This window comes from Podarcis melisellensis (genome assembly GCF_964234715.1).
Source record: "Podarcis melisellensis genome assembly, chromosome: 2".
NCBI classification, from domain to species: Eukaryota; Metazoa; Chordata; class Lepidosauria; order Squamata; family Lacertidae; genus Podarcis; species Podarcis melisellensis.
The window spans coordinates 106,043,940-106,058,526 of record NC_138529.1 but is presented as its reverse complement, the minus strand read 5'-3'; the positions used below and the strand labels follow the sequence as shown (position 1 = coordinate 106,058,526).

The 14,587-nt window shown below is 43.6% G+C and overlaps 1 protein-coding gene across 4 annotated transcripts; it reads right to left on the bottom strand.

Moving 5' to 3' along the window:
• Window positions 1-5,364: 5,364 nt before the first annotated feature.
• On the bottom strand, window positions 5,365-13,218 carry LOC309365141 (vespryn-like). 4 transcript variants are annotated; one of them, XM_081903325.1, is made up of 5 exons: window positions 13,018-13,218; window positions 12,867-12,943; window positions 9,693-9,793; window positions 8,151-8,246; window positions 5,365-6,441 (listed from the first exon to the last, which is right to left on the bottom strand). In XM_081903325.1, exons 2-5 carry the CDS (start codon window positions 12,869-12,871, stop codon window positions 5,942-5,944), a joined length of 702 nt encoding a protein of 233 aa, XP_081759451.1. In that variant the 5' UTR covers window positions 12,872-12,943; window positions 13,018-13,218; the 3' UTR covers window positions 5,365-5,941. The 4 variants fall into 4 exon arrangements, with proteins under 4 accessions (XP_081759451.1, XP_081759450.1, XP_081759452.1 ...); XM_081903324.1 differs by having other exon boundaries at window positions 5,365-6,447; window positions 13,018-13,208; XM_081903326.1 differs by lacking the exon at window positions 12,867-12,943 and having other exon boundaries at window positions 5,365-6,447; window positions 13,019-13,201.
• Window positions 13,219-14,587: the final 1,369 nt, after the last annotated feature.

The following is a 14,587-nucleotide window of genomic DNA, read 5'->3' as shown; positions in this document are numbered from 1 at the left end:
TCTTCCAATTATCAGCCTTTGCTAATTTGGTTACCTCCAGATGTTTTGAGCAACTACTGCCATCAGTCCCATCCAGCTCACATGCTGGGGCTGATGGCAGTCACAGTCTAAAGCACCCAGGGGGCACCAGGTCGGCGACTGCTGCAATAGGCTTTTGTGATGGTTTGCAGTCCAGTATACTTGAAGGAGCGTCTCCACCCCCATCGTTCTACCCAGACACTGAGGTCCAGCGCCGAGGGCCTTCTGGCAGTTCCCTCACTGCGAGAAGCCAAGTTACAGGGAACCGGGCAGAGGGCCTTCTCGGTAGTGGCACCCGCCCTGTAGAACACCCTCCCACCAGATGTCAAAGAGAAAAATAACTACCAGACTTTTAGAAGACATCTGCAGGCAGCCCTGTCTAGGGAAGCTTTTAATGTTTAATTCGTTATTGTATTTTAGTGTTCTGTTGGAAGCCGCCCAGAGTGGCTGGGGAAACCCAGCCAGATGGGCGGGGTATAAATAAATTATTATTATTATTATTATTATTATTATTATTATTATTATTATTATTATTATTTGCAAGAGGACTCTCTTCCCATTTGCTTTGCCTCACCGACACCTGCAGTCAAACAGGATTTTGAAATAAGAAAGACATCTGGCTGTGTTTACTCTGCATTAGGGCTGCCATACAAAGGTGGAAAACCCGGATGTATAGCAAGAAAGGTTTTTTTTAAAAAAAATGCTTTAAAAATCATATAAAAGCCCCCAAACAGTCAACATCTCCCCAAAAAAGATGAACAACTTTGTCCTGATTGTCACTTTTAGGAATATTGCACCCCTGCTCAGCATCCAAGGCACTAGGCTGAGAAGCAGCATAAAGCACGACATTTGCCCCAATCCTCATCTATCCTGTCATTTCTTAGTAAATACTGTGTTTTGATGCATTAACCAGCTTTGATCCAGATTAAGAAAACTGGTAGCGTGCACACACAGCCTCTGTTTGCCAGAGGCAAATTGGGGATGAATGTATACAGTAGGAACAGTCACATCTCTTTCAAACTTCTTACCACCTTTAAGTCTTTCCTTTTCCTTTTTTTTTGGGGGGGGGGGAGGAGGAGGCAGGCAGGGGAGAAGGATGGCCCATCTCCAGAATGAAGCTCTGCGCCTTTAACTGACATGCAGAAATTACGCATGCAGGTTTCCCCTGCATGGAGAGGTAATGAAGGAATGGGCTGTTGTGGCTCAGTGGTAGAGCATCTGCCTTGTCATGCAGGACGTCACAGGTTCAATTCCCAGTATCTCCAGGTAGAGCTGGGAAGAGGTTCCCTATCCGAGAGGAGAGCCTCCGCTAGTAACCATAGGCAAGACTGGCCTAGAATGGACCAGTCTTGGGTCCGATTCAGTAAAAAGAAACTTCTTATGTTCCTGTATGGGGAAAGTTAGAACCGGCTGGATTTCTGCCTGTCATAGATGCCACTTCCAGTCAATCTGTTAACGTCAGCATTTGCCCTAATTTGTCTTTATGACATCACGTCAAGCAATTTGTTAAGTTGTGGGTGAACATATCAGACGACACAGCGATTCTTCAAGCAGCTCTTGTTTATTCACAGGCCAGAACAGAACTGAACTGAAGGGTTCAGCCAGCCTGCTTATATAGAGCTGCACTACAACGCAACAGTAACCACTTTCTGTAACTATCCAGTCACTGAATGTCACTTTCAATCCAGTGAAAACTATCTACAGTGTCCCCCTGCTGGCCCAGGGTGAGAACTTCAGTACACAACACAATTGCTACCAGTATGTTGTTCTGGCACAAACAGTATTATCTTTTATTATTATTACAAGAGAGCCCAATCCACTTTAACTGCACAATCTGAACTTGCCAGAATGTGATTGACTCCCACCCACAAAACTGCCACATTCTGGAAGTGCCCATAGTTGGTAAAACCACAAGAAAAATGTGTTAGCTACTGTTATTCCTAAAGGCATTTGTCATTCTCCCAGTCCTTTGGAATGAATCACTGTTACTCCACAGGATGCAACCTTGGCACCACACTCTAACCATCTGAGCTCTTACCTTCCCTTCTATCTACCATCAAGCCATTATTTATTTTTAAAGATGTGTTTTCAAGCCATCCAAAGTCAAAAGCCCTTTTAAAGTTGAAATCCTTTAACCACAGAGCAAACCTTGCTCCTGTGCTGAATTCGATGGGACTTTGAACACATATCTGTCTGTAGTGGTGCTGACAGTTCCACTGAGTACCACTGTAATCAATGAGATTTAAGAGTGTTTAACTTAGGATGTTTACTATCTACTGTACAGTATTAGTTTTATACAAAGCTCTCCCGTCAATAATTGAAGTACTACAGAAATAAAATATTTACATATCTTATCATCTACTGTATCTACCATATCTATCTATCTATCTATCTATCTATCTATCTATCTATCTATCTATCATCTATCTATCTATCCATCCATCTAATCATGTCATTAAAGGGTCTAACAAAACAGATATATTAAAGGTTTAAAACAAAACATTTCAGTTCCCCTCTCTTTTTAGCTGCTCTGGTGTGAAAAGGGTTCCCATCAAAGCAGCCAAGAAGGCAGAAACCGAAACATTTCACTTCAAAACTTTTAAATAACTCTTTCATGTTAGTCACTGCAGTACGTATATGGTTTCAGGGATTAGCTACATATTTTGTGGTCCATAGCAAATTTGTCTGAAGTGCTCTTTTGTTGCTTTAAAGCTGACCGGCTGCAAAATCATGCTATAACACTTTCTTTTACCTTACATGTGAAGAATATTTGTCACTGATATCCCAGGTTGCCTTCAGCTTCCATCTCCTGAAAACCAAAGAATTCTGAGTGATTCTTTTCCTCTCGAATCTCCCCTAAGTTAGAAGGCCCTTTTTTTCCTTACAATATCACAGCTGGACTTGAGCAATCAATGAAAAGATGAAAGAGGTTTCAAACGTTCTTATCAGTCAGCTGGCATCTGTCAGTCATCTCCACGTTCGATGGCCCTCAAGCCAAGCTAATGTGAGATGGAGAAAGAGAGGGGGACCTCTATTTGTAAGGAACCCAGCCCCAAATCTCCGTGTCTGATGACTGTTACGTTATTCTTCTAAGGTTCCCCATCTGTCTCTGTCTTATCAGCTGCCCGCAGATGGACAGACAAAATGGGAAGGAGACCAAGTTTCAAGCCCACGTCATCCGCAGCTTATCACCAGCAGTCAATAGTCTACTCCCAAAATGTTTACAGAAACCGCAGCATAAGTAGTTTGTTTTTATGTCTATGGAATCATGGAATCCTAGAGTTGGAAGGGACCACAGCGGTCATCTAGTCCAACCCCCTGCAATGCAGGAATTTTTTGCCCAAGGTGGGGCTTTAACCCTTGACCCCCAAATTAAGTGTCTCGTGCTCTAGTTAAGTACAGGGAAGGAATTCTGAAGGGCATTTTGTTCATTAAAATGCCTGGCTTTTGCTCAATGCATCAAGCTCCTCCTTAAATAACTGTACAGTGGTAACTCTGGTTATGAACTTAATTTGTTCTGGAGGTCTGTTCTTAACCTGAAACTGTTCTTAACCCATAGCTGTCAACGTTTCCCTTTTTTAAAAGGAAATTCCCTTATTCTAAATAGGATTCCTCGCGAGAAAAGGGAAAAGTTGACAGCTGTGTCTTAACCTGAGGTACCACTTTAGCTAATAGGGCCTCCCGCTGCCGCCAGCGTGTGATTCCCGTTCTCTTCCTGGGGCAAAGTTTGTAACCCAAGGTACTATTTCTGGGTTAGCAGAGTCTGTAACCGGAAGTGTTTGTAACCCGAGGTACCACTGTACGTATATTTGCATATTGCTCCACAGAAGGAGCGGAACTTGTCCCCACCAGAGGTGCTCCTCCTAGCATCTCATGCAACCCTCCTTTGAAGAGACTTTGGATAACAAGCGCAAAGAACGACAGGACTCGTATTTATTTATTAAGCCATTTATATACTGCTTCACCCTTAGCATTTCTAACAAGCTGTATGGCTCACTGGTAGAGCATATATCTTGCACCCCAATCTGATTATTTGGCATCACTCTGAGAGTTTATAGTAGCTGGCTGTGTGTGTTTTATGATATTCATCAGGAGAGGAGCTGGAGAGAAAGGGCGAAACTGCCCTTCGGTCCAGTCCCTATCACAATTCAATTCCTCCCTGCCATGGTTGCTACTTAAATAAACAGCAAACAGGATATAAAATGCAGACATACACTTAATGTACGGTCCAGCTTACTATAAGTCACCTCCTTTTCTGGAATGGAGCACGTCCAGGTTTCTTTCACTTTCACATGAACCTAGTGAAATTTCCCTCTTAAATTTCCATATTAATGAAAGCTGAACCATGCAGGAAATTCTTATTCTGTAACTGATTGTCCAGAAACATGGCCTTACTTTGCATAATGATTACTCTAGGTTGGAAATGGACAGCAGTTTTAAGAGCTGAAGGTGGAATGAGAGAGAGGCATGGTCCTTTTGGTCTCAGGGGTTAAACAGTTTTGGCAGGTATCTGAAGCAATACACACAGAAACCCTCTGCAAACCTGTTTATGAGAGATGACTTATGGCAGTGGTGAGGAATCTTTGGTCTTGGCCTGCTGAAGGGTCCAATGTGGCCCACCTGTCAATCAGCTAATATCATTGTGTGATGTCCACACCTACCTGTCAATCAGCTAATATCATTGTGTGATGTCAGCTGATGGATGGGACTCAGTCCTGCACTGGCTGCGCCCGCCAGCTCCCTATAGGGAACTGATACACACAGGGAACGCAGAAGACTTTAATCCTCCACTCATTGGCTGATGAGTGGAGGTTAAATCCTACTCAGGCCCCTGCAAGGGAGCAGGACTGAACTCTCCCCTCATCTGCTGATGAGCAAAACGTTGAATCCTGCCAGGTGTTTCTTCGCCAGCACATTTCCTGAGGGGAATGCACTAGCAAAACAGAAGCCTCCTTCCAAAGGATGCAAGGCGAATTTTGACAGGTGGGTGGGACCATCCACCTATCATTCACCTGCTGGCATCATGATGTCAGGTGATTGATAGGTGGGTGGCTCCATTCACCTGTCAAAGTTGGTCAGCAGTGATGGTGGTGGTGGAAGATCAGGATCTGGCCCACTGCGCCAAGAAAATTCCCCATTCCTGGTGAACAGGGTACCAAAAACGATGCCTGTTTCTCAGGCCACCTTCAACTCTACAACATTTGAATCTGAAAGGTTGAGGTTGAGGAATTAGAAGAAGAAGAAAATAGAAAAGATACAATTCCAAAACCCTTGAAAACAAACATTACATACTTATTACCTAGTACTTCCCCCACCCACCCGCAGCTTCCCTCTGCCGCAATTCGACTTCTTTAAATCTCTATCTCCACATTTATCTTTGCATTCTCCAAATGTATCATTCTTTGTACATCTTTTATCTCTTTTCTTATTCATACATATACTTTACATTTTTATTCTAGGCATATCAGCACATCTTTCTTAGAACAATATTTTAACATGTAATCTTTGAAACATTTCCATTTTTAAATTTTTGATTTGACTGATATCTTATAATTGATGTTAGCTTTGCCAGTTCTAAATATTCATTTAATTTGCAAATCCACTCCCCTTTTGAGGGCAAGATCTGAGATTTCCATTTAGAAGCAATCACAACCCTAGCTGCTATAGTTGCATATAGAGAAGTTCTTTTATTCATTTGTAGTATATCTTTCCCTATCAGACCTAGGAGATATGCCTTTGGTTTTTTAACAATTGGGATTTTCAATGTCTTCTTTAATTCCTCATGTATTAATCTTCAAAATTTCCTAATCTCCTCACAACCCCACCACATGTGTATTGTTGTTCCTGCGTCTTTACCACATGAAACCAGAGACTCTTAAATCCTTAAAAATGCATGGCGTGGCGCTGGCGGGGAATTCTCCGCTCACTTTTTTAAGTCGTTCAGGCGGAGTGAAACACCTCCACCCACATAGAATAAAGGATAAACTACCTCTCCGTTGCGGGGAACATCTTTCTTAATGACTTTACCAGCAATGTAAAAAGTCACGGTGTCTTGATCGCAATCCAGAAGAACCCCGATGGTTCCAGAGCCTTGGGGAGGTGGTTGGGGGTCGCTTTGCCGACGCCGAAGCCACCAGAGACCTTCCTGCACAATCCCCTCCTCTGGGGTAAGGGAGAGGTAGACATCCCTTTTCACAGACTCCCGCGCTACCCCGACCGCCCATTCCCTTTGGTTTCTGTACACCACTTCCCAGCAATGTTTCCCCGATTTAAACCCTGGAGAGCCCAACACGACAGGGCTTTTAGTGAACCTCTTGGGGTTGGGAGGCACAGGGTGCTCCACACCTTCCGATGTCACAGTCTTCCGGTCTGTAGACACAACAAGTGCTGGGTGGGCAGTGTCCGGGTTAAAGGTCACTTTAGCTGCAACTGGGGGGAGACAGAACATCAAAGTGTTATGGGCCCAACCAAGTCCTTGCAGAGGAGGGTTGGGCCAAGCCTAATGCTTGCCCTGGCTGTGTACACACCATATATTTAATGTACATTTAAAGCATATTCTGCCTCTAATAATAATAATAACAATAATAATTTATAATTTATAATTTGTACCCCGCGCATCTGGCTGGGTTTCCCAGCCACTCTGGGCGGCTTCCAACAAAAGATTAAAAATACATTAAAACATCAGTCATTAAAAACTTCCCTAAAAACAGGGCTGCCTTCAGGTGTCTTCTAAACGTCAGATAGTTGTTTATTTCTTTGACATCTGATGGGAGGGCATTCCACAGGGCAGGCGCCACTCCCAAGAAGGCTCTCTGCCTGGTTTCCTGTACCCTCACTTCTCACAGGGAGGGAACTGCCAGAAGACCTCTGGATCTGGACCTCAGTGTCTGGTGAATGATGGGGGTGGAGATGCTCCTTCAGGTATACTGGGAATTCTGGGAATGGTAGTTTGCCCCATCACAGCACTATAATTTCCAGCACCCTCGGCAATTTACACTTTTCATTATACTTTAAGGGGGCGAAAGGGAAATGTGCTTTAATGCATAGTGTGTAAACAAGCTAAGCAACATGGAACTTTGTTCCAACAAGTCCATCTCTCTTCCTGGGTAAGCCATCATCTTTCCTTTCTTTGGCAGATGTAGTGTGCGTGTGTGTGTGCGTGTGCGCGCGCACACACACACACACACACACACACACAAAAACACAGCACTTCGAAATGGGGAGTTAATTTGTGCATGAGAGTTTTGGCTAGAAGCTTGTCTTGTTCTGCACTGGACCCAGAGTTATGGCTTGGGGATCTCCCTGGGAACCAAATACACAGGCAAGACCAGTAGAATGCTGATGCTTTGAGCCCCTCCATCTTATGCTCAGGCTGTGTATATATGTGCAAATAAAACCATAAATCTTAACGAAACCACATTCTCTCTTGACCTTCATTCCAAGAAAACTGAACCCTGCCTGGGTAAGCACAGGCACGCCTGGAGTCTCTTGCCGCTCAGAGGTTGGGGTACGCACAAGAGCGCATTTCTATGATGGTCCCTTCAGCAATTACACCAGAGATGCTGTACCTGAGACCTTCGAGTTGTGCTGGACTACATGCTGGCTGGGGCTGATGGGGCTTGTACTGTAGTCCAACTTTTAGAGGGTAGCTGTATCCCCAACTCTGAATTTAACACAGCTAGGGCTGCCATACATCTGGAATTTCCTGGACATAGCAGTCAGAACAGTGCCCAGGTAGAAATCACTGAAATGTCTGGGGAAATCCGGACATATGGCAACCGATTTCAAAAGCCTATATTTTGGTGAATTTCCTTTAAAATAGCTCAAAAACTTCACTTTTATTATTTTTAATATTTTGCACACACACAAAAGTTCAACTTGGTCAAAAGAAGCTCAACAGCTTTTGTGCCCAAATTCTCACCTTTTTGAAATATGGCAACCCTCACAAAGCCCCAAAGTGCCTTACAACATTGCCAGCTTTGAATGCACTGGGATTTTCAGGCAGTATTTCTCCATTCAGCCAGAATGACTTTTAGAAAGCTGAATTATTATTATTATTATTATTATTATTATTATTATTATTATTATTATTCCAACCCTCACCCCACAGTCTTATTTTACTCATCGTTTACCTTGGTAGCATCCCCTTGGTAGTGAAGCCAGGACTTTCCCACCACCTTTCTGCTCAGCCAGAAAGCACAGCATTAGCCACAGGATACAATAGAATCCTAGGGAGGCACAAAGGGGAAAAGAAAATGAAACCAAGAACAAGATGCTTCCATAAATAGAACCAGCATGGACTAGTGGTTAGGGTCTTGGACTAGGACCTGGGAGACCAGGGTTCAAATCCCCACTTGGCCATAAAGCACACTGGGTGAACTTGGGTCCGTCACTATCACTCAGCCTAATGCACCTCACAGAGCGGCTGTGAGGAAAAGGTGGGATATAAATGTAATAATACCGTATTTTTCATCCCATAGGACGCACCTAGTTTTTTTGGGGGGGAATAAAGGAAATTTCCCCCCCTTTATTCCCCCCCCAACCAGGTCGGGGAATCCAAACCAGGTCGGGGAACAGCAGGATGGCGGCGCTGCGCCTCCCCGCTGTCCCCCGAGCTTGTGGGGCTGGCGCTGGGGAGAAGCGCGCTTCTCCCCAGCGCCAGCCTCCAAACTAGGTCGCGGAACAGCGGGGAGGCGCTGCCCTATGTCTGCCCAAAGCGGGGGCGCTCTGCTTCCAGTTCGCCCAGCGCTCCGGGAAGCAGGCTGCTATCCGCAGCCTAGGGAGCCCTGCGGGAACTCCCGTGGGCTCCCCAGGCTTGCTGATAGCTTCCTGAAGCCTGGAGAGCGAGAGGGGTCGGTGCGCACCGACCCCTCACGCTCTCCAAGCTTCAGCGAAAGCCTGCATTCTCCCCATAGGACGCACACAGATTTCCCCTTCAGTTTTGGAGGGGGAAAAGTGCGTCCTATAGGGCGAAAAATACGGTAATTATAATAAACTAGGATGCAATGGGGAGATGATGGTGTTTACTTCTGTGTCCTTTATAGAGGATGTTAAGTATTTTGCAGAGAGCTTTACGGTCTTTGCTGTGTTTGCCCTCAGAGCATCCTTGCCAGGTAATTTCCTCTATATTACCAGCTCTGGAATGAAGTAATGTGGTATTAGCCGAAATGATACAAAAGATTAGGTAAAAATCGATTTTTTAACTGTTGAAAGACGAGAATGTAAAATTATACTATATTATTATTATTAAATTATTAGGATAAAAACCAAGCTGGAAAGGATTTGCTGGAATATTTAATTGAACTAGAATACAAAAAAGGGAGGTGTGAGGAGGTCAGGGAAATAAGTAAATGAAAGATAAGACATGGAAAGAGGGAAATGTTTTTAATTGTTTTTATTTTTTGTATTTCGTATTCTATGTTTGTTTTCTTTTCTTTTCTTTTTCTTTTTTCTTTCTCATTTTTGTAACTTTTTTGAAACTTTAATAAATAATATATATATTACCAGCCCTGCCAAAGAAGACATTGGGTTTAAGCCAAGCCTGACTGACTTGGATGGCGGCCCGAATCTACAAATGTAGGTCCGGCTAAGTAGCCTCTGGACCCTTTCAGTCTTGCCTTATGATATCCAACGGGTTCTGAGATAAAACGAACAGCAGCAGTTCTGGCCATTACCTTTCAGCGTCGGCTGAACACCACTTCTCATTGGAAAGTTCCGGAAGCTCAGCCGAGAGACCAGAGAAAAAGACATAGCTGCCAGGACCTCTTCCTTCTCACTGAGGGTGGCCGCAAAGAAATAAAAACAAATGAAATATAATAAATATTTGTTTTTTAAAAATACAATCAATAGAAACTTTTAGGGGGAAAGTTATTTATGTATGCTACAAGAGCGGCAAGAGTCTTGATAGCACAAGGATGGAAGAATGAGGAAACCCCGACAAAAGAAGAGTGGCAAGAGAAATGGATGAACTATGCAGAACTGGCTAAATTGACATACAAACCGCGAGATAAGGACAACTGTGACTTCAAAGAAGAATGAGAACTTTTTACAAATTACTCAAAAAAGACAACAAAATGAACTGGACTCCTTGGCAGGTTTTGAATAAACATACACAAATTTATTGATTGTTAACATAGTAGACAGATCATGTAAGGATATATACAATTTTACAGTACGCAGAGAATAATATGTGTTGAGAAATAAGAGAGAGGAACTGAGGGAAGTCTCAGCAGGGAGGGTTTGATGGGGAGGTGGGGGGGGAAAGGGGGAAATAATGAATATGATATGTTTTGATATTTTGTTATGTTGAAATTGTTAATAAAAAAATTATATAAAAAAGAAACTTTTAGGGGGAAAGTTGTTACTGTTTTTTTTACATTGGAATCAACTCAAAAGAAACAAAGCAGTAATTATGGAGCTATTAGATATAATGCATTTAACTGTATATCTCTTAGGTTTGTAAGGCTATTATATATTTCATACTCATGGAATTTGGGGGGGAAACAGTATTAAAAACCAAAAGTAATATTTTGTCCAGCTGTTAATCCCACTATGAGTGCGAGATTGCGATCAAGACTACACTGATAATAGGACCCATGGAGGGGAAGGTGGGAAGTCTAGATATTCGGAAAAATGTCTCAATATAGATATTTTATTTTGTACAGTCATACCTCGGAAGTCGAACGGAATCTGTTCCGGAAGTCCGTTTGACTTCCAAAATGTTCTGAAACCAAGAAGCTCCTGCAGCCAATCGGAAGCCACATAAACCGCATCGAACGTTCAGGTTCCAAAAGAACGTTCGCAAACCAGAACACTCACTTCCAGGTTTGCGGTGTTCAGGAGCCAAAATGTTCAACTCACAAGGTGCTCAGCTTCCGCGTGGTGCACAAGCCAACACACAGCCTCTTTTTTCTGTTTTCTTTTTAAGGCCTTCCATAATGAAGCTTGCTAGTATTACATTACATGCATTAGGTCACACCACATGTTTTCCGCTAGCCCTTGCACAACAACTCACAGAATTGCAGCACTTCCACAATTTATTCAGTTTATGTATCGCACTTTCATGGAGATCAAGGGGGGAGCTGAAAACTAGGGTGGGTGTAAGATTTGCAGCTGTGGACACTTTTAATTTGGGAGCAATAAAAAGTCCAACAGTACCCAGTTTGGCAAGTCAAGACTTGCTTTAATCATCAGGGATCACGATTTAAGGTGACAAATCAGTCTCACATTTTCAATCAGCATAGCATTCAGGTGGCAGATCATCACGTCCTGACATGTGTTTTGAAACCCTAAATTTTTATTTCCAATGAAATTTAGACATGTTTATGCAGAAACCTAGACAGCATCTTAAAAAGCTGAGACATCACCTTGCCAACAAAGGTCCGTTTGGTAAAGCTATGGTTTTCCCAGTAGTGATGTATGGAAGTGAGAGCTGGACCATAAAGAAGGCTGATCGCCGAAGAATTGATGCTTTTGAATGATGGTGCTGGAGGAGACTCTTGAGAGTCCCATGGATTGCAAGAAGATCAAACCTATCCGTTCTGAAGGAAATCAGCCCTGAGTGCTCACTGGAAGGAAAGATTGTGAAGCTGAGGCTCCAATACTTTGGCCACCTCATGAGAAGAGAAGACTCCCTGGAAAAGACCCTGATGTTGGGAAAGATGGAGGGCACAAGGAGAAGGGGACGACAGAGGACGAGATGGTTGGACAGTATTCTCGAAGCTACCAGCATGAATTTGACCAAACTGCATTAGGCAGTGGAAGACAGGAGTGCCAGGCGTGCTCTGGTCCATGGGGTCACAAAGAGTCGGACACGACTAAACAACAACAACATGCAGAAAGTAAAGGTAATTGTGCTGGGCCACAAGATTTGTGAATGTGAAATGCTCACAATGTTCAAAAAACCCAATTCTGGTATGCTGTTAGTCTTTGGATTTCAGCCATCACCATTCACAGACTTTTAAGCCACGGAACCCATTCCGCAATGAAATAAAACACACAAAATATTCCTTGCATCACATGATCCTGTACAAGATGTTCAATAGATGATGCTTTGCATTTCACAAACAATTGTTCCAGCAATCAACACTTATACCTGCATCGTAATGGCTTACCTTGTTTTCCAGAAAGAAAAGTATTTTTATTTGCGCTGAGAGTGCCCAGCCTATTCCAGAAAGCTGGCAGGACTTCTCTGTGGTTAATGACTGGAGCTCACTTTGCTGAGGGCTTTTAAATGATCTAACAAGGATGTGGCAAGTCTTCCAACAAGGAAGGGGGGACAGATCTAACCGTTTCCTAGATTGCAAAACAACCTGTAGAGCCTGTTCTATAGCACTCTCCGAGTGGCTTATAGGGGAGCTAGCAAGTAGAAGTTTATTCTTTCTTTTTGAATTCTATAAGTTTTAGCTGATGCAAGTTCAGGAAACATTGCAATCCCCCAGGAAAGACTTCATTTAGGAAGAGAAGGTCTTTCTTTTAGCTGTTGTACCACATATTGGGAACTCGGGTGGTGCTGTGGTCTAAACCACAGAGCCTAGGACGTGCCAATCAGAAGGTCGACGGTTTGAATTCCCGTGACGGGGTGAGCTCCCGTTGCTCGGTCCCTGCTCCTGCCAACCTAGCAGTTTGAAAGCACGTCAAAGTGCAAGTAGATAAATAGGTACCACTGTGGCAGGAAGATAAACGGCGTTTCCGTGCGCTGCTCTGGTTTGCCAGAAGCGGCTTAGTCATGCTGGCCACATGACCCGGAAGCTGTACGCTGGCTCCCTCGGCCAATAAAGCGAGATGAGTGCCGCAATCCCAGAGTCGGTCATGACTGGACCTAATGGTCAGGGATCCCTTTACCTTACCACATATAGAGAAATGATATTGTTGCACACTCAGGTGGTAAGAAGTTCCAGAAACTGTGCTGCCTGGAGTTGGGGTTAATTTAGAAGAGAAAGCACTGGAGATTTGAGGCACTTTATATACAAATGTACAGGGAGAGAATAAGGGGTCCTACCTTGTAGATGATCTGCTGTCTCGCACCAGAGACAGAGAGAGCTGTTCACAAGCTGTCTTTAGGTCTGTCTAACTGCTCACTCACTGTCTGTTCCCAAAAGTGCCCCAAATGCCAGGGTTGGACGCCTCCCTCATCATTTCCACTCCCAACCTCTGAAGGCTTTCATATTTAAAACACAAGAGAGAACTTCAGTTTCGGTCCTATTGATGAAACCAAGATGCTGGCAACGAACCAGCAAGCTGCTCCACAAAAGCAATTGTTTGTGCCAGTATCACTTACGCCTCCACGGGTCCCAGGAAGTGGCGTACAACAATTAAAAAGGACAATGAGACGTACAACCGGTTCCAACACATGTTGTACCCATTGTAGCTTTTCTTTTTTTCTTTTTACAAATAGAAGAGAGAGAAAGAAATGTCGTCAGTTGACTTTTTAGCAAAATAACATACCATGGAGCCTGACGTGAACATTGATTGCTTTGTGTTACATTGATCAATGATGTAACCCTTACAAAAATTATATGGGCAGTCCATATATCCAAGTAGGAATTAGAGTGATGATTATACACTATGCAGTCAAGCCTAGAAAGGGCAGAGAGATCTTCAGACCACCAAGAGTACATGGGCTTGCCCTTGAAGATTATTATTACAGTGGTACCTCGGGTTAAGAACTTAATTCGTTCCGGAGGTCCATTCTTAACCTGAAACTGTTCTTAACCTGAAGCACCACTTTAGCTAATGGGCCCTCCTGCTGCCACCGCGTGATTTCTGTTCTCATCCTGAAACAAAGTTCTTAACCCGAGGTAATATTTCTGGGTTAGCGGAGTCTGTAACCTGAAGCGTATGTAACCTGAAGCGTATGTAACCCGTGGTACCACTGTATTATTATTATTTCTGACTTTTAGAAGACATCTGAAGGCAGCCTTGTACAGGGAGGTTTTTAATGTTTTAGGTTCTTTGTGTTTGAACATTTTGTTGGAAGCCGCCTAGAGTGGCTGGGGCAGCCCAGTCAGATGGACTGTTTATCATCATCATCATCATCATCATCACCATCACCACCACCACAGAAATTTCAACTGGTCAAAAATGCTGTGGTCAGATTCCTGGCTGATATTCCGTCAGGGTTTTTATTATTATAAAAACTATTAATTGTTGCAGTTACAGATAGGTAGCCGTGTTGGTCTGCCATAGTCAAAACAAAACAAAAAATCCTTCCAGTAGCACCTTAAAGACCAACTAAGTTAGTTCTTGGTATGAGCTTTCGTGTGCATGCACACTTCTTCAGATACACTGAAACAGAAGTCACCAGACCCTTCAATATAGTGAGAAGGTGGGGAGGGGTATTACTCAGAAGGGTGGTGGGAATGGGTGATTGGCAGATAGCTGTGATGAGCCTGTTTGAGCAATACCTTCTCACCCCTTGCTTTTTCCTGTAAGACCTATTGCAGTCGTTAAGAGTCGTCAACAGGCTCATCACAGCTATCTGCCAATCACCCATTCCCACCACCCTTCTGAGTAATACCCCTCCTCACCTTCTCACTATATAGAAGGGTCTGGTAACTTCTGTTTCAGT